Source organism: Malus sylvestris, chromosome 4 (assembly GCF_916048215.2).
Source record: "Malus sylvestris chromosome 4, drMalSylv7.2, whole genome shotgun sequence".
Lineage (NCBI taxonomy): Eukaryota > Viridiplantae > Streptophyta > Magnoliopsida > Rosales > Rosaceae > Malus > Malus sylvestris.
Window position 1 is genome coordinate 5,735,754 of NC_062263.1, and position 18,816 is coordinate 5,754,569.

The 18,816-nt window shown below is 33.5% G+C and overlaps 1 protein-coding gene across 1 annotated transcript; it reads left to right on the forward strand.

Moving 5' to 3' along the window:
• Positions 1-448: 448 nt before the first annotated feature.
• Positions 449-3,315, forward strand: LOC126617594 (uncharacterized). The gene is made up of 4 exons (XM_050285608.1): positions 449-602; positions 755-952; positions 2,566-2,676; positions 2,921-3,315. The coding sequence occupies exons 2-4, from the start codon at positions 836-838 to the stop codon at positions 3,149-3,151; spliced, it is 459 nt and encodes a 152-aa protein (XP_050141565.1). The 5' UTR covers positions 449-602; positions 755-835; the 3' UTR covers positions 3,152-3,315.
• Positions 3,316-18,816: the final 15,501 nt, after the last annotated feature.

Sequence of the window (18,816 nt, forward strand, 5' to 3'; positions counted from 1 at the left end):
CCGACAATAAGAACAGACGATCAGTTGGCAATATCCTCACAAAGGCTATATCAAGTCATAAATTTTCAAGTTTCTTACACAAGTTGGACATGTGTGATATATATGCACCAACTTGAGGGGGAGTGTTGGCTTTTGTGTATATATTCCTGTAATCTTGGGATTCTTAGTTTATTATGTTTTTATGTAAATTATTTTTTTCCTTAGTGATAGGATTGTAATATCTTATAAATCCCTGCTTGAGAGATGAATAGAAATACATTCATTCCAAAACAAAAGCATCATCTTCTGTAACAAGTGAAGCATAATGTTTGAAATTTGTTCACCACTCTTGTGAACTCACTTTAAGCACGTCCTAAGCCATATCCCATTAGGGGTGGTGGGGTAGCAAACAAATGAGGCGTAACAGGTTGTTTGGACATAGACTCAGACATATCCCCCGTCTGTGTAAGTGTAACTATATGACGTCATAATAGAGACCCAAACACTGAAAACTGCACGTCGTCCTCAGAAGAGACGCCCAAACAAAGCCCTACTCTGCCCACTCTCATTCCCGTCTTCCACCCAAGCAGACAGCCATTGCTCCCGCACCGCCGCACGTAAAGGTCAGAAGGCTTCACATCTCGCACTTCGATCCACACTTCCGAAATTTTAGTTTCTCTAGTTGTCGAATTGAACTTCCGAATTTTCGCCTCTGTTTGTATTTTGTCCGATTCCAAAAAGTATATATATATATTTCTGATTGTCGATTGATCAGGGTGCTTTGAATGCCCTGAGTTTAAAATTCGAAAGCGTTTGAGCTGAAATCGAAGCGAGGTGGATGATAAAGTGAGAAATTATGAACAAGCTGATTGAATTCGGAAAGAAAGCTTTGTTCTATGCGAGGGTTCTTTCGGGCTACGAAGAACGGAGAATCAGATCGTTTCGATTGGAAGTTGAAAAGCGCCTAAAAGAGGTCAGCTTTTTTATTTTAATTTTTATTTTTTATAAATTTTTAAATGTTATCATTTTAACATTTTGTTGTTGATTTTGCACTGGTAGAAATTAAGCCTCTGTTAGAGAAATTGTTGATATTCTTTCATTTCCATCGATGATTTTATGGTTCGATAATTGAATGAGATGATGGGCATATTATGTGGAGATTATTAGGCTGAGATGAAGTGTGATGATAATCTTTGTAAATCTGAGTAGAATTCATATTGTTCATTTTCTTCGAGTGCTGGAAATGGTCGCCTAGGCAGTGTTTGGTTGTTGAAATGAGCGTTGGAATAGAATTGAATCAAGGTTGAAATAGAATACAATTGAAATAAGAATGGACTGTGAAGAGAGTTAGAGGGTAGAGAGCAGGGAGAGTTGAAAATCTGTCAGGATTGCATTTGGTTTTATCATTTTTGGAGACACTGCAATTTCCGTATCCCTTTACTTTTCCTTTCCAAAGAAATCTTGGCATGGCCCTATTCATTTAAGGTTCATTCTAATAAACCAAGCATCACCTTAGTTTTTGGCAAATTTACTAAGGACCTATGGTTCCGGTGATGTGCATACATGTCAACTTAACTTTGGTCTTCATCTTAGGTCTTTGTTAGAACAGGACTAAACATAAGAAATATATTAGATATACTGAGATGTCCCTGCTGTTATTTGCTTATGTGAGGGAAATCATGTGTATTGTGGTTTCTTCTATCAATTTCTTCGTTTGAGACTTCGTTACTTTCTGAAATAGTGCCACCAATTGTATTCCCTTACCCTCTTTTTTTTCTCAGTTTTTAATTCTGGAATCTGTTAATATGATAGAATAACTTTCTGGTATAAAAATACCCTTTGAATGTCGAGGGTAATTGTGAAAGTGAAAATGCATAGGCTTTGGGCATTCTTTCATCTGGGAAATAATATATAGGCTTACCTTTTTCATCCACTTTTGCAAATGACTATGAAAATGCCCTGGGAACTTCTCGATTGTCTTGTGTGTCCACGATGTTACCATCAAAAGGATGGAGCGATCTAGAGAGATAAAGAAGAATATTTGACCCTAAACCCCAATTTTCTGTCAGATTTCATTTTCTGTCTGACTCTTGGTGATAAGAAAAAAGCTCAGCACAATAAGTGGGATTTGAATTGTGGAGGAGCAAATGAAACACATCTTTGTACACCAATTTAATGTTGAAGCATTCTGAACAAATGAAAGTGTTGGGCTTCATCAGTCATTTACAAGCAACTTGATTACTTTCAGAAGCATAATATTTGCTTTTGGAGCTCTAAAATATATGCAATAGATGCAAATGACGATGGAACTTTTTATGAATTAAATAGCATGTAATAGCTTATATATGGATGTCTTACATGTATAAGCATGAAATAGCTGATAATGGATATCTTACTTTGATTTGTACCTTCTTTTCATTCCCCAGTCGCTTTAGTCTTATTCAGGATTAGCATTCACCTCCTATAATAAATAGGGTTCATGTTATCTGTGGTATTCTTTGCCTTAATACTTTGAGTACTAATTTTCTTTTCCCATTTCTTTTATTAATTGACTCTCTCTCTCTCTCTCTCTCTCTCTCTCTCTAGGCAAATGCTCGGAAGTTAGCCTTAAGAAAGATCCCTGAACAAACTATATTATCGGAGGTTCGCCGTATGGTTGAGGAGATGCAAACTTTAAACAGGAAGCTGGAAGAAACGGTAAGTTTTATTTTCATTTCTGAGGCCACTTGGCCGACAAATTCATAAGTTAACCTTCAGAACATTACTTACTGTGACCCCAACCAGCATCATATACGCTTGCAACTAGGAAAAAGCATATGGCCCAAATATACTGTTGATTTTAAATAGAAGCTTATCCCGGCAATATAGAAAGTCGTGTTTTTCTATTTTATTTTTTATTTTTTATTTTTTATTTTTATCCTTTTGTCTGCTGATGTACCAGGAGGCTCAAATTGAAGAGTACTTCAAGCCGATTGACAAAGAGGCTGAGATGATTATGAAAACACAACTTGAAGGAGAGGAGAGGACCATGAAGGAGATGATGAAAGCCATGCATCAGCAGGCTTTGCTCGAGAAAGCAGAAGCGGAGAAAGACGCACAAAAGAAATTGGAAACAAACCAGAAGAACCAAGAGTCGATACCCAAGACACAGCATCTGCCACCGCCCCCATGAAGCTTAGGTGAGATGATTTTGTAATAAGAATATAATGTAGCCTTAGGATGATTCCTGCAAGAGCGTTTTCAGTTTTGGCTGTTTCACTAACGGTGCTTTGATTCGAATACAAAAGCACTTGTTTTACGACATCCTTGATTATAAGTTGGGATTTGACCTGGCTACGGAGTGAGTATTTATATCGTGTCACGCTTATACACTTCGCATACCTTGCTTGCGTTGCTTCCCAATTTCAAATGAAGTATGTGGTAGTTGAAATTTGTCTGAAGTAATTGTAGGGCTGTATGGGATTTCGAAAACACCTCTTGCCCTTTGGGAGACTAGGCTGTTCGGTCATGTCTTCCACTCAGCTCTTATTCCTTAGGTCACAAGTCAGTTAACTGTGAAAGTACAATTTTGCCCTTTGTAGGAAAGAAAATGGTATGACCATAGTATGTAATTTTAAAGTCTTTAGGTTTGGTTGATCAAGTCTCTTTGACCTGGGGGGGCATTTTTTCAGCTAGGGGTAAGGGGGTAAGCATTTTACTGATATGGCCGACCAATCCAACAATTTGAATTGGTCGGTGTGAGTTCATTCCAAGTTTTGGATAAAGCGCATTACAGCGTGTTTGTCGTCAATTCTTTCCTCTCGAAAGGACATTTATTCAAGCTGGCTGATTTTATAGTGTTTGAATTATCACTTTAGTAAATATTAGATTCCTGAAATATTTTTTCGATAAAATAAGTTCCTAAATTCATTGAAAACGGCTAATTTCATCCCGAATATTATTCGAAGCTATTTTATTTAATTTTTTGTCAACTTAAATCTCAAGATACATGTTAGAGGATATTGTCGTCATTGTCTTACCTATAATCCTTTAATGTTGCATATAAGTTGCGAATCTAATATCAAATTTACCCTCAAGAGTTAATTTTATACACTATTTTTTTTTTTGAAGACAATAAGTCCTTAAACTATGAAAAACTACCAATCTACCCTCTAAAGTGTATCACTTGTAAGTTGCATGACTTAAATTGACAAAAAATTGAAAAAAACTGAATAGAATAGCTTCGAATCCAATATTAGGGATATAGTTGACATATTTTTATTAGTTTGAGGACTGATTTCTTCAAAAAAAAAGACCGATTTCTTCAAAAAAAAAAAAATTTAAAGATCTAATTTTCAGTTAGTAATTTAGAGACTAATTCGACAATTCTTAAATATTTGTTCTTGGTTCTGGACTTAACGTCTTTTTCGCTATCTTCTTCTTTCTCATCACTTTTCTCCTCTTACGGAGCTGAGTAACCTTTCCAGTGTAGGGTGATTGCTGCTATTTGTATGGTTGCTTCGACAGTTTTGCACATATCTTTTTCCGTCACGGTTTTGTGCAGTTGTATGGTTGCTTCATGTGGGAGAAGTTGATGGTTCGTTTGTATGTGTTTTAGACATAACTAAAAACGGCATTTGATGCAAGTGTTTTTGAAACTCAAAACCATATTCACCAACAGTTTTCTCAATCGTTTTGAAAACACTTCCGAAGGAGTTGTTAATTGATATAGCAAACCTAAATAATATGAACATTATCGAAGGAGTTGTTAATTGATATAGCAAACCTAAATAATATGAACATTATACAAATTCAACATAAAAGCCAATTCCAATCAGAACAATTATTTTAATATGTGCAATTCATCTTTCAAAGTGTGATAAAATAATAGCGTTGCTTTGCTTTGCAGCAGATGGCCAGGAGAAGTCTTTTCAATTGAATTTGATGGAGTCTACTCATTCGACTTTGTCCAACATGCAACAGAAGGTGTACATTTTAATTAGGTTATATGCCTCTAAAAATAAATAAATAAGTTTTTTATATGGTTACAAAAATGCCTTATTTAGAATAAAGACTTTTTTTTATTAGCACCACACGTATTGTTAAATACACATCACATTCAAATTTGATATTAAATGACTTATACACTCTACTATGCAATGTCAATTTTGAACTTATTAGGTTTTTTTTTTAAAAAAAAAATTCTAAATAAACCCCAAATCACTTTTAACGTATTATTTATCTACTTTTTTTGTCTTCCCAACAAATGCAAGCAAAATGATGAAACTGTTGGATTAGAACTTGAATGGAGTGCGCAGAAATTAACGGTATTTCTTTATGTATGTCGTCTCACGGCATAACCCCAATTTAAATAAATGATAATAGTAATAAAATAGCTAAACACAATCTCTGTTCTGCAATTCAACACCAATAAATAAATATGTTTTTTTCTTCATACATATGAAAATGCAATGAAACTACATCAACATTCAGCTACGTTTTTGCCAATCTGGGCAAAGTCCTAATGCCATTCACATTACAAGAGACCCTCTGATTGTTCTCATTTACCTTGCTGCTTTTACCCTCGAATTTTTGTCATTAAACCTCAGCGTATTACCTCATCTGCCACCTTCAACAGAGTCTCAGCAGCCACATCTTCCTCCAATCTTGATTGTGACTGAGTATTATAAGACGTGAAGAATATGGGGTGTATAAAAAATGTGGAGTGTATATATAAAATGTAAGGTGTATGTTGAGAATAGGGGTGGGAGGGTAATATGGGAAAGTAAATGGAGTGTATTAAAATAAATTTTAATTGAAAAAGTAAATGTGGGATTTATTCAACAATATATGAGATGTAAATATAATAAGCCTAGAATAAAATGCCAATTCAATCAATCTCAAATTAATTTTATTTTTATAGGCGACTTGCACCAATTAACATATTTTAGCATTTGATTTGTAAAAATAATTATTTTTAATAATGACAGATCGAAACGCTGACATAACGATAACATAATGACTAATTATTTTTGTACATAAATGTCAAAAAATATATTTATTGTAACTAATTACCCTACACGGTGGGGCGGTGGGTGGTCAACAAAATTATACGGCCTAGTGTAAAATTGAAACAAGAAGTGTAATTTTTTATGAAAGGTATCAAAGTGTGGGTTCAAAAACTGAGATAAAACCCTAGTCAAAATTTGTATTTAAAAGGAAAAAGACCTAAAACTGAGTCTTTGACGCTCCATTCGTAAAACATTAGATGTATCAATAATGGAGGATGAAGTCATGAAAGGCGTGTAGGCATTTACTTTAGGTTCCCTACATGACTATTGATTAAGAAGGCACCAACCCACCTTTTGAGCCTTTCACAGTTATGGATAAGCAATTTTAAACAAAAATTAACTCTTTTTCTTTTAGACATTTTTTTTTTGTGTCAAGATTAGCTACCGGCGGATTTTGAATTCACATCATCATGCAAGAGCTCAACACCTTTCCACCATTGTAGTAAAGAGCAAATTGCTTTTTCTTTTAGACAATTAGCTACAATAAAAATATTTTGACATTTCTGTGCAAAAATTATTCATCGTTATTTATATTATTATTATGTTGTCGTTATTCTATTGTTATGTTGTTGATATATGATTAATATGCCTAAAAATGATTGCTTCTGCAAATCAAATGTTAAAATACGTTTAATTCTTGCTATTGCCATTTTCTTTCCCATAGTATGCTTTAACTTTTCTTTTAAACCTTTCCCGCTTATAGTGCCCATCTATATTGCTAAACAAAACCATGATTTCTTTCTACACATTTAGCATGGATGATTAGTTTTTTATTACTTAATTATATCCATATCTCCAAGTGGTGGATATGATAATTTTTTTGACCCACTAGGTATCAAATTTAAACTCTCTTTTGTAATTTAGATGCTTTTTATACAATTATATATAAAGGGTGTGAGATAAATTAGTATCAAATTATAGTCATTTATAAGATCTTTCACTTACAAGTAAAAATGAATACTACTACATCGTGCTAAGTAGCATATATGTATTTATAACATATTCACATATAGGAGTAATGAATTTGTAAAGAATGAGTATCATTTTCATTCTTGTATTTACTAGCTCACGATTAAGGATTTGAAAGGAATGCTAGACCATAGGACATATTGTTGAGGACTCGAAGGCAATGCTATACTGGATCGTCTGCCGCAAAGCAAACGAAGTCGCACACCAACTTGCTCGAGCTGCTCTCACATCAGGTGCTCTTTATATTCGTAACTTCTGTAACTTGTTTGAGGAACCATCAGATGTTATTACTGATCTCTGGTTTAAGGAATCATTTTATAACCAGTCTTTGTGACTTTCTGGATTTTTGGGCTTTTAGTGAAATCTCTACTGCTAATTTTCAGAAAGAAAAAAATGAGAGATTTGAAAGGAATGAGTATGATTCTCATTCAAGTGATTACTAACAATCAAAGAATGATAAAAACAAATTCAGAGTCGCATCGCATACCTCCTCATAACTAAAAAATGAAGGTATGAGATTATCATAAAGAGTTGTTTATTTCATACTCAATTCGTCATATCCACGTTCCTTTATATTCTCATTCATTTTTATGGTAGATACTAGATATATATTCCTATACGTGACTATTACCTGTCCTTTTTAAATCACTATAAGCAAACAAACACGAAGTTTGAATAAACAATGTAGTTTGGGGTTGCCTATGCGTACGTTCGTTCATGGGTAGGTGTGGACTGGCATGAACCATGATGCAACCAAGCGCTATCAAAGGGCTCACTATGTCCAGAAGATGGTCCTCTTACACCAATGATTTCTTTCCACGCGTCACTGCTTTCCGGGCTTGTGGAAAACTCTGTGAGTGTGGCAAAGTACTCATGCATGAGATGAGCAAGTGTGGACTTTGGAAACCCTAAAAGCTATCAAGAGTTTGAGTCACGATCACGAACCCACTTGATTGAAACAGTAAAAAGGAACTTCATCAATGGTTTTAATCTGGGGGAAAAAAGTAGGTCACCTTCCAGTGCGCACAGGTCTTTTACCTATATTTTGCTCCCACATAAAAATGTGTATAGGAAAATGACTTTCATTTTACATGTATGCGTTATGACATTCCGTCTCATATTAATGATAAAAAGACATTTAGAAATTTTATTCATATAGCGTTTGAATTATTGACACAAAACGTAATGGTAATGGTTTTCTTTGTCAAATAAGTTGGTCTCCTAGCATTTGAGAAGAATCTGTTTAATATATTTAGAAAATATGTGCATAACAAACCTTATGGTAACTGTGCCAAAAAGTGGGTTATAACTTCTTATAAGTGTCCGGCTTTCCTTCTTCCGTTCTTATATATATATAGGTTATGTGCCATGAATAAATCCATGATTGAATCGGGAGAAACATTAAGTTCCATTTTTAAATCCGTCAATCTGGACGGACTAGATTGGATCTTGGACAACACAACTTGCATATACAAGTTTTCTCTTAGAAAGCTTTTTATGTGCCATGATCCCATGAAACATGAGCAATAACAAGAATTTGGTTTGCATGAGAACACGTCAAGTGGTACTCTGGTGGAAGAACAATTTTATTATAAACTCTCTATATATAACGAAATTACAGTTTAGGACATGAATAAAAAACCTTTTGCAAAGGCATTTGTGCTATTTAATGTGAACGTTTAACACTCACTTGTACAATACAATTACGTTCAAATATAATATCTTCTATTTACAGTGTAATATGACGCCCACAAAGTAAATGTCAACCTTGTTTTAGTGCTAATGTATAAATAACATTACAATTATTATGTAATCTTAGAATGTAACTTGGACAAAGTGTAACTTTACATTTCTTGTAATTCACACGTTGAATATTAACATCATATTGCAACATTGTTACATGTTAATCTAGGGAGGTCATAAGCGAATTATGTTGTGTAATTTCATGAGGTTTACATCTACATTGTAATAAGACGTCCATAGTGTAATCATCAATATTAGTAGTGTAATGCACCTACATTAATAGTGTAATAGGATGTCCACAATGTAACCACCGGCCTTATTATAGTAATAAATACGTCATTCTATATTATTAATTATAAAAGTTATAATTATTTTGAACTATAAAAGTAGGATATTATAACTTTATTGCATTATACTACCAAGGTTCAAAAATTAAATGGTATTGATAAGATTTTTTTTCTGTCTTTTATTAAAGAGTATCGTAAAACTTCTCTTTTTAATACAAGCAATATTGGGTGAAGGAGAGCTCGGAACTTTTGGTTCAAAGAGTGTATGTTCTTAACAAATTGAGCTATATATAAGCACTATTGTAATTTGATACATCAATATTCCAAAGGGAAGTTTTATTTAAACCATTGCAACCTCTTTTTACACCCAACTTAAAATTTTGAATATTAATTGTCTATTTTACCATATTGTATAATTACTATTAAGTACAAAATAAAATTAATAATAAAGCTCAAATTTATCAATAAACCCAAACACTATAATTAAACCCTACGATCATTCTTTGTTTATCCTACATTCATTATGGCTAACGTGTCTCTCTATGCTCTCTGTTCGGATATTCCCGCTTAAATCTTGGGACCTATAATTAAGGAAATTAAATATAATCAAATATAAATTAATCATCCATTTAAACTAAGCACCTCCACATAATTAAGGAAATATAAATAGAAAAGCACCAGGGTTTAGGTCTTGAAAGTATGTCCCTTACCAATCCAATACATTGGCCAACCCAAGGGCAGTGATGGTCGAATCGCTGCACACAGTTATTGCATATGGAACAGTGAGAACAACGAGAAGGTCTGTAAAGCATGCAGGTGTCGCAAAATTTGAACTTCACAGTAATACCATTGATAACTACTTCATGTCACTCATGGCTTTCCCTATGACAGGACTAACAAAATTGGCGCTGACTGGTGTAGGAAGAACTTTAGGATATTTTGGATTGGGTGTAAAAATAAATCTACATATTGAATTGGGTTTATGAGGGTATATTAGGTATTAAATTTGGATTTAAAGAGATATTAATAGTTTAATTAAAAATCAAATGGGTGTAAAGAGTAAGTTGGGTGTAAAAAGAGGTTGCATGGGTTTAAATAAAATTTCCCTATTCCAAATCATGTTTTGGTATTATTTATATAGTTAGGAAGGAAGTATAATCCTAAAAGGTTTTGATGGTTAGATTGGTATAACTCCTTGCTTCCCATTAAATATGACATATTTTCTTACTTAAAAAAAATATCTTTTCAAAACACACAAAAAAACTTTAAAAAAAAACACCTTTTGACAAACAAAAAAAAAATTTTCATTGTATTTAACAAAAGAAATATATATATATATATATATATATATATATGGTAGATTAATTAGTTACTTACACAAACAAAAAATGAATGACGACCTAACTTGAGAATTTGTATACCCATTACATAATTTACAGTATGTACGGCGTTTCTCATCTATTGATATCTTATGCGACGATCTATGTGAATGCTCTCTTAAGTCTTCAACTTATATCCTTATTATTTATGTGCCATGTACATAGGGTAGGCATAAATTTAAATACTAATATACATGCTCCAATTACTCGTAAGTTAATTACGAAAAAATGAGTAGAATAAAGCCAATAAAAAGGTTATAAGATGTATCTAACCACCTAATATATGGACTGCCTTTTGTCAATATAATTGAGCTCAAAACAACATATTTGAGATCCCACCAACTAATCTCTTCTGTGCATCTTATTAGGTGTTATTATCCAAGTTTTGTCAACTCTCTCACTAATAAGATCAAATGAAACCAAATTTTGCCTACTCATTAATCTTGGCCGTTCATTGAGTTCCATCTAAGAAGGCTGAGATCTTTTGAGTTTTGAGTAACATGCTACACTGATGCCACGTAGGGAAAACCCATTTGGGAATTGGGCACTATAAATCTTATCTTTGTAAGTCTTAAAAAAGGAGATTGATGATGCACAAATGTGCATAAAGTTAATGCTAAATCTCTCCTTAATCACACCACCTTTAAACCAAATCTGAATTCCAGTTGGTGAAGGGCACAAACTTTAATTTACTTATTAAATAGGAATGGGAATTCCAGCAGAAGTTTTGGATTCTGGTATACTTCAAGGATTGATTGTTTTAATTGGATTGCGATTGGGATTGCTTTATTTTACTCTAATTCAAGTTGGGCCAAACTAAGTGTTATTTATGAACTACTATTAATGATATTTGTTTTTTAAATGAGAAATTTTAAGTTTAAACTCATTGATGACGAGTTGATACCAATTTATACTTACACCTATTTATGTAAATATGTCGTTTGTATCGGAAAAAAAATAATATGAGTCTTAATTGAGTTTAAATCAAGGAGTATGATTATCTCCCCTCCTATTACTATCCACTTCCATCCCCTCCTTTCACACTCTTCCTTTTGTCTTATTTTCTATATAAAAAATTGAAAACAAGATGTAGACGTGACGTAATCGCAACCGTTTAAATAGAAGGGGATGAAAGGGGAGATAAATTAGGAAGGGAGAGAATCTTACTTCTTAAACGAAGTCTCCTCCAAACCAATTCTTTTAAAGAAAAACTAACGAAAAGTAAAAAAAAAACTTTAATTTTAATGAAAAATGACATATAAAGGTGTAGTGAATAGTACAAGAGAAATATAAGAATATAGTTTTTCGTTAAAAGTGAACAGTATCGGAAATGTTTCGTTAAAACTCCTTTCTTTTAACTTATTTAGTGAAACAAACTCTCCCCAAATATTTAAATATAATATAACAATTTCCAGAAAAGATATTATTAGTGGCCATTGAGCTTTGTTTATACCGGAAGAGATTGGATTAGGTCTTGACGCCCCTAGTCGGCTTTTGTTTTTCTTTATTCACATAAGTACTCACCTGTGGCTCGGCACATGGGTCTAAACATGCACCTTAGCTATCCTCTTTACACTTGGCATGTACACAAAGTCGCACTTGTGGGTCTGAATGGGACCCACATACAGTAGACTTGGATTCTTCTCCGGGGCCCACTATGTGTATATTTTGGCAAGTTTCTGACTGTGTGAGTGCTCACATCCTAATATTTAAAGGAAAGGAAACTACAAAACAAAGGAAGGGAAAAGAAGGGAGAATTGGTCGATGAAGGACTTGGAGTCGTGACTTCTAACTTGGGATCCACCAATGACTCGGATTCAATATTTTACTAGTATTCTTTTTTATTTATTATTTATATGCCTTATGCCTTATATTAAAAAATACATATATACAAACACACACACACGCAATATGGCACATTTTGTTCAATGGTGGTGTTATTCGCATTCTACTGTTTACTTTTCACGAGTATTTTTTAATTTTCAGTTGTCAGATCAATAAATTAAAAAGGGTTAAAGAATACAAATTAATTAAGAGTGTATGAAAAGCATGGAAGAAAATGCCGATAATATCGGCGAAATATCGCCGATATTATCGGTTTTTCGGGAAGTGGATATTTTAATTGATATCCGAATGGTTTTCGGCCAAATATCGCGATATTATCGATAATATATCGATAATATCGCGACATTTTGGAAATATCGCGACATTTTTTGGAACTGTGCAATCGGACTCCGAGAAGAACGCCGGAGATGGTGTGCCTATTCCCGAGCCGATTTCGTCCCAAAAACCTTGCAAAAACACGATTTTTAACATCAATTTCACATATAAACTTCAGATTTCACGCATGCAAGAGGTAATCAACATAGGGTTTAGTCGGATCTCACCTGAAAACTTGGGTGTGCCTGGGTGTGGGTGCGATCGGGGAAGCCGAGCTTCCTCTGCGCGTCGCCGTGCTTCCCAGAGACGGAGGAGAGGGAGGGAGAGTTTAGGAGGGTGAGAGTTCAGGAGGAAAGGGAGGGAGAGTTCAGGGGAAGGAGAGTTCGAGAGAGAGATAGAGTTGAGAACTCTGAGAGAGTGAGGGGTCCGAGAGGGACTCGGGAAAAGAGAGAGAGATAGGGTGAGGGTTAGTGGGCTGCCACGTGGCAGCGTGACAGAGAGTGAGAATCAAGATGAAGGGTCCAGATTAGATTAGGATAAAGGACTCAATTGCACAATTTATATAATTTCAGAAAAAGAGTGAAAATATAAATTAATCTGGGGGTCTAGATTAGATTAGGATAAAGGACTCAATTTCAGGGAAAAAGTGAAAATATATAATTTCAGGGAAATAGTAGAAGTTGTATTTATTGGTTAGGCATATGGAAATGCAAAAAATTGTTTTTCTAATGATTCTAATCAATTTCAAGAAAAATAATGAATTTATAAGGGTAAGATGAGTCTATAAAAGTGATATAATGAGTCTATAAGAGTGTCGGTCAGTTAGACAATTTAGATTTTTTTAATCATTTTTGCCAATTGGCTTGTTATCGCCTTTTTTTATTATCAAATTGGATTATTATTCATTAAATTGGATTATTATTCATCACCATGTTTTATATTAGGATTATTTTTTTATGAAATTGGATTATTATTCATTAAATTGGATTATTATCAAATTGGATTATTATGAAACTGGATTATTATTCATTAAATTGGATAACTACTCTTCACAATACACTCCCTATACACATAGAGATGATGAAGATAGTGAAAATTTTGAACCTCATAGGAACTCTATGTGGTACTAAGTCACTTATGTATCTTACCATGCAATGTATAAAGTGTAAAATATTGTACTAATTCATTATATATAAATGATTATGGTGTGTTTAGACTTTTTTCATTAATTACTACATATTTTCTACACTCACAATGTTTGTCAGCTCGCTATATAATCAACTTGATAATGTTAAATCCATCATGCAATGCATTTCTTTCCAATTTTTTGTGATAAACTAATAGATAATTGACTAAATAAACATCCTACAAAGTTTCAATAAAAATTTCCAAGTTTTTCTTACAATTTCCGTGGTTTCCATGTAATTTTTATCGATATCGATATTTTACCGATATTTCCGTCGATATTTCCGTGTTTTCGAACTACCGATATTTCCAATATTACCGATATTTTCTTCCTTGATGAAAAGTAAAAAAAGGTATGTGGATATCACCAACCTTTATTCAGAGGTGTCATTTTTCGATAAGGGTTTTTGTCACAAATGGTCCATGAAATTGACCCACCCAATCAAAGTGGTCTCTGAAATTGAAAATCAATCAATGTAGTCCCTGAAAATGAGTGTCGCAAATCAATGTGGTCATTTCGTCACAATTCCGTTAAAAATTATGTTAAGTGCTGACGTGGCACTTAAATGGATCCCACAAATTTATTAAAATATTATTTTGTGAATTAAAAAGATTTAAATATTAAAAAACAATTTTTAGTTTTTATAATTAAAAACTTGAAACTTAAAAAATAAGAAAAAGGAGATGATTGAACACTGTTCATCATCTTCTTCCCATCCCAACCTCCCACTACAACCCCCACCCCACACTCCCCTCCCACTCTCTGGGTAGAGTGCCGCCGTCGGAACTGTGGCCGGGTTCCCGGTCAGTTGAAAGATCCTGACCGCACACATGGTGGCCATTGAATTTTCCCACCCCGTTCCTCCACCTTCGTGTGGCGAACCTTTGACGGCCTCCTAGCCGGTTTCGCCATCATAGAAACAGGTACCGAACAATCCCATGAACAAAGTTCAAGAATCTCAGGAAATTTTCAATAACCTAGAAATCTAACCCATTTTCTTCACCTAAACTCCATTTTCTTCACAAAAAATATAACTCAAAAAATTGCCGGAACCAATAATCTCAGGAAATTTCAAGAACCCAGATGAAAAAGCACTAAATCAAGCTAAAAACGAGGCAATTTCAAGAAATGTCAAGAATTTAAAACATAAAAACTTTAAAAAAAATTATTCTCACGGGAAGAAGATGATGAACAATGTTCAATCATCTTATTTTTTTATTATTTAAATATATTTATTTTATTATTTATATTTAAATAGTTTTAATTCACAAAATAATATTTTATTAAATTTGTGGGATCCATTTAAGTGCCACGTCAGCACTTAACATAATTTTTAACGGAAATGACCACATTGATTTGCGACACTCATTTTCAGGGACTACATTTTAGGGACCACCTTGATGGGGTGGGTCAATTTTAGGGACCATTTGTGACAAAAACCCTTTCGATAATTATGTGCTACCTGTTAAAAAAATGTGCATTATCTATCTAATAGACGATGACAAGTTATAAGCTGGTGACATGAGAGAATCGTTTATCAATATAAACGTATTCGTATGTGCAAATTCTTACATAGAACATCACACTGTCTCAGATAAAACCAACTTAGGGTGGGTGGAAGAACCAAATACAAGGGGGTTTGTTGTTTCTGTGAGTAGAGCCACACAACACAACCACGTGATCTAGGGGAGAGCAACTTACATTGCATCGATACATTGTCAGCACAACGTCTTATGTCAATGATATAATTTTATATGAAAAAAACTTACCTATTATATTTTGATATTGGCACGGGCTACCACAATAATTATGTACACATATCATATAAATCATTTTCGACTTGGGGTGTTCAACGCTAGAATTTTTCCATAAAGTGACAATGTAGCATAACCAAATCATACTAAATATTTTCTATATTCTCTTCTTTTTATAATGTTTAGATACGTTATATGGCACATTCGATCCAGCGGTGTGGGCTAACCATCATACGACAGTGTGGCATCAAAGAGATAAATCTCCACCGTTGATCGTAAAATATATTTTCTAAATTTATATTTAACCAATTCTTGTTATTATATATGTTATCCATCTACATTTTTTATTGCAGTGAGTAGGTAAGATGTCTGTGCTAGGGGAAGGTTTGAGAATCAGAGGTTGAGGATTATTGGCTGGAAAGGTGTTCTGATTGAGTCCAATTGATAAACTGAAGGGCCTTGATGGATGGATTCAATTTGATTAAAATGGTTCATTGTATGCCAAACCAAAAGCACACATATATATGCTCTACACTTGAGATTCTGATTTCGATTTCTATTCTCTCACTATTGTTCGTAGAAATTAAAAGAGTACATATCTAAATTAACAATAAGTTTTTTCAAGATGATTTTACTAAATATAATGGTTCACGAACCATTGGTTTATGAGTTGTGCTAGTTAACCTAGTTTGCGAGCACTTAACGCATATTGAGCCATTGAGTTGTGTTAGCTATCACCTTTGGGACTGAATGTTGATCAATGGCTCATGTTTCACATGTCTAACCAGGCAAACGCTAGTGTTTTTCTTGAATTACACACACCAACACATGCAAACCCCAAGAGGAAAACTGCGGACTCTGAGAGCTAGAAGTGTCAGGGTTAGAATCAATAGACCGACTGGAGAAGCACTAGAGGTTGAGGATTTCGAAAGAAGAACCTCTTGGAACAGTGGCACAGATTGGGAGGGAGAGCCAGACGAGTCGGAAAGGTCACAAAGAAGGAGGTTGCCATTGAGCACGTGAGAGGAGGGAGGCATATCGCAACAAATCAAGCAAGATAGGAGAGCGCGACGGAGATGGAGGTGGGCGAGGTGTCAGGTGTGCGACGTCGAGAGGAGGTAATGAGTTTGGTGCGAGCGGCAATGTTGAGGTATCACGATTGATTGTGCTCACGAGTTTGGAGTCTGGAGGCAGGGATGGGACACAGTGTGTATTAGTTAGGTTTAGTGTAAACATAAAATGACATTGTTTTAAGGGTTTAGAAGTTTAGTTTGATTCAGTTTGGTTTCTGAACCACTAAAACCGAAACAATAGATTTTGGTTCAGTCTATTTACTTCTGTTCCGTTTTTTTCAATTCCATTTTTTTGATTCTGTTCCTTGTTCAGTTTGATTTTTTTTGGTTTTTCAAATCCGCCTCTAGTTGTGTGTCTTAGTTGATTATAGGTCAAAATATTTTGAAGGAAGGACCATGCAATCTAATGGCCAAAGTTGCCCCTAGCTATTGACCCAAAAGAAAGACGGCAAAGTTTCTCCTACTTATTTAAAAAAGCTTAAATCGATCGGGTACATCGCCACAATAACGTCTCACTCTTGTAACAAGATGTCATGTAGTGGTATACCATATCACAAGTTATGATGACCGTTAAGGTACAAATTTCATAGGTCTAATGGGGCCCACAACAGACAAAAAATAATTAAATAAAAGAGGTCACATGGCACCAAATGAGTCAAATTCATGAGATACCCACTATGCATCATTATATAATTTTGTCCTCTTTATTTTTCAAAGAAATTGAAATTAATTGAATAAAAATGCTAAACAAGAAGAAAAAGAAAAAAAAGGGACTTTTCTGTGATAAATCGGAAATTTCCCTTTCATGTAGTTTACATTATGTGACCACCAGAAACAGTAATAGTTGACAGCCCTCTAGATCACCGTAGGATTACAATAATCAAACCACGTGGCAAACATCTGAAGGGGCCATCACTTGGCATTTATATTTATATTTATTCCTATATTTAAGGTGAGAGATATTACCAAGGTACTAGTGTGACAGGTGACTTTGGAATTTTCTGTCTTGTATAATAAGAAACCTACTAATATTATCAACATCATGTCATCACAACGAACACATAAAATACCAAAAGAAAAGAATACTAAATGAAAACCGAAGCAAAATGATTTTTGCACTCTTAATTGTTTTCTTTTTATTTTATGTTCTCTCTTGATATATTCAATTTAAGATTGATTAGAAAAACAAATGGAACTTTAACGAAAATCTTCCGGTACTGTTCACTTTAACAAAAAATCACATTTTTACACTAAAAATTCAATCCTGGTACTATTCACTTTACCCTTTATTTTGTCTTTATCGTTAAAACTCAAAGTTTTCATGCCATTTTCATTAGTTTTCCTAAAAACAAAACTATGCTGATAGAAAAATAAACGTGCGTAATTTGTCTCTGAAAAAAAAAACATGGAAGAAAAGGAACAAGGAAGAAATGAAATGCGAAATAGACCCTCTTTATTTATTTCTTTCTTCCTTTCTTCATCTTTTGTTCTTAGTGGCTATGATTTTTTTTTCTCATTAATTTTAGGAATTTTTTTTTAAAATGTCATATTAACTTTTACATATTTTTTTAATTTGTCATATGAACTAAAATTTTAAGCAATTTGTTAAATGAATTTTATGAAATTATTAATTTGTCAGATCACTCTAACTCCGTTAAGTTTTCTATCTAAAAAAAGATTATTTGGACTTTTGACCTCAAATTTCACAAGTTTATTTATTTATTATTTTGATATAAAGGTAAATTGATTTTCAACTTTAGACTTTTTTTTACAAGTTATCTATTTCTCTTCTAGTACCAAAAAAAAAATGTCAATTTCGTTTTATAAACTTATCGTGAATTACAAAAGAGTACATTAGGCCCAGTAACATTGAATTTAACTAACTAGTAGTTTAGATAATTAAACGTAGTCAATCATGTTCATAAAAAAAAAAGTTATAATGTCCGAAATAATCATGAAATGTCCAAAATAATCTTGAAGGGGATTAGAGAGTAATGAAATTTAGATGAGATGACAAATTAATGATTTTTGAAACTTGATATGATAAATTGTTAAAAATTTTAGTTTATTTGATAAATTAAAATATAGCTATAAATTCGTATGACATTTAAAGAAAATCTTAATTTTATTTTTCTAGTCAAATTTTCTGTGTTATGGAAGCAAAGATTTTTATGGCATCATTTTATAGAGTTTGAGAATTTATGATACACAGAACAGAAGAGTCTATAGTCAACAG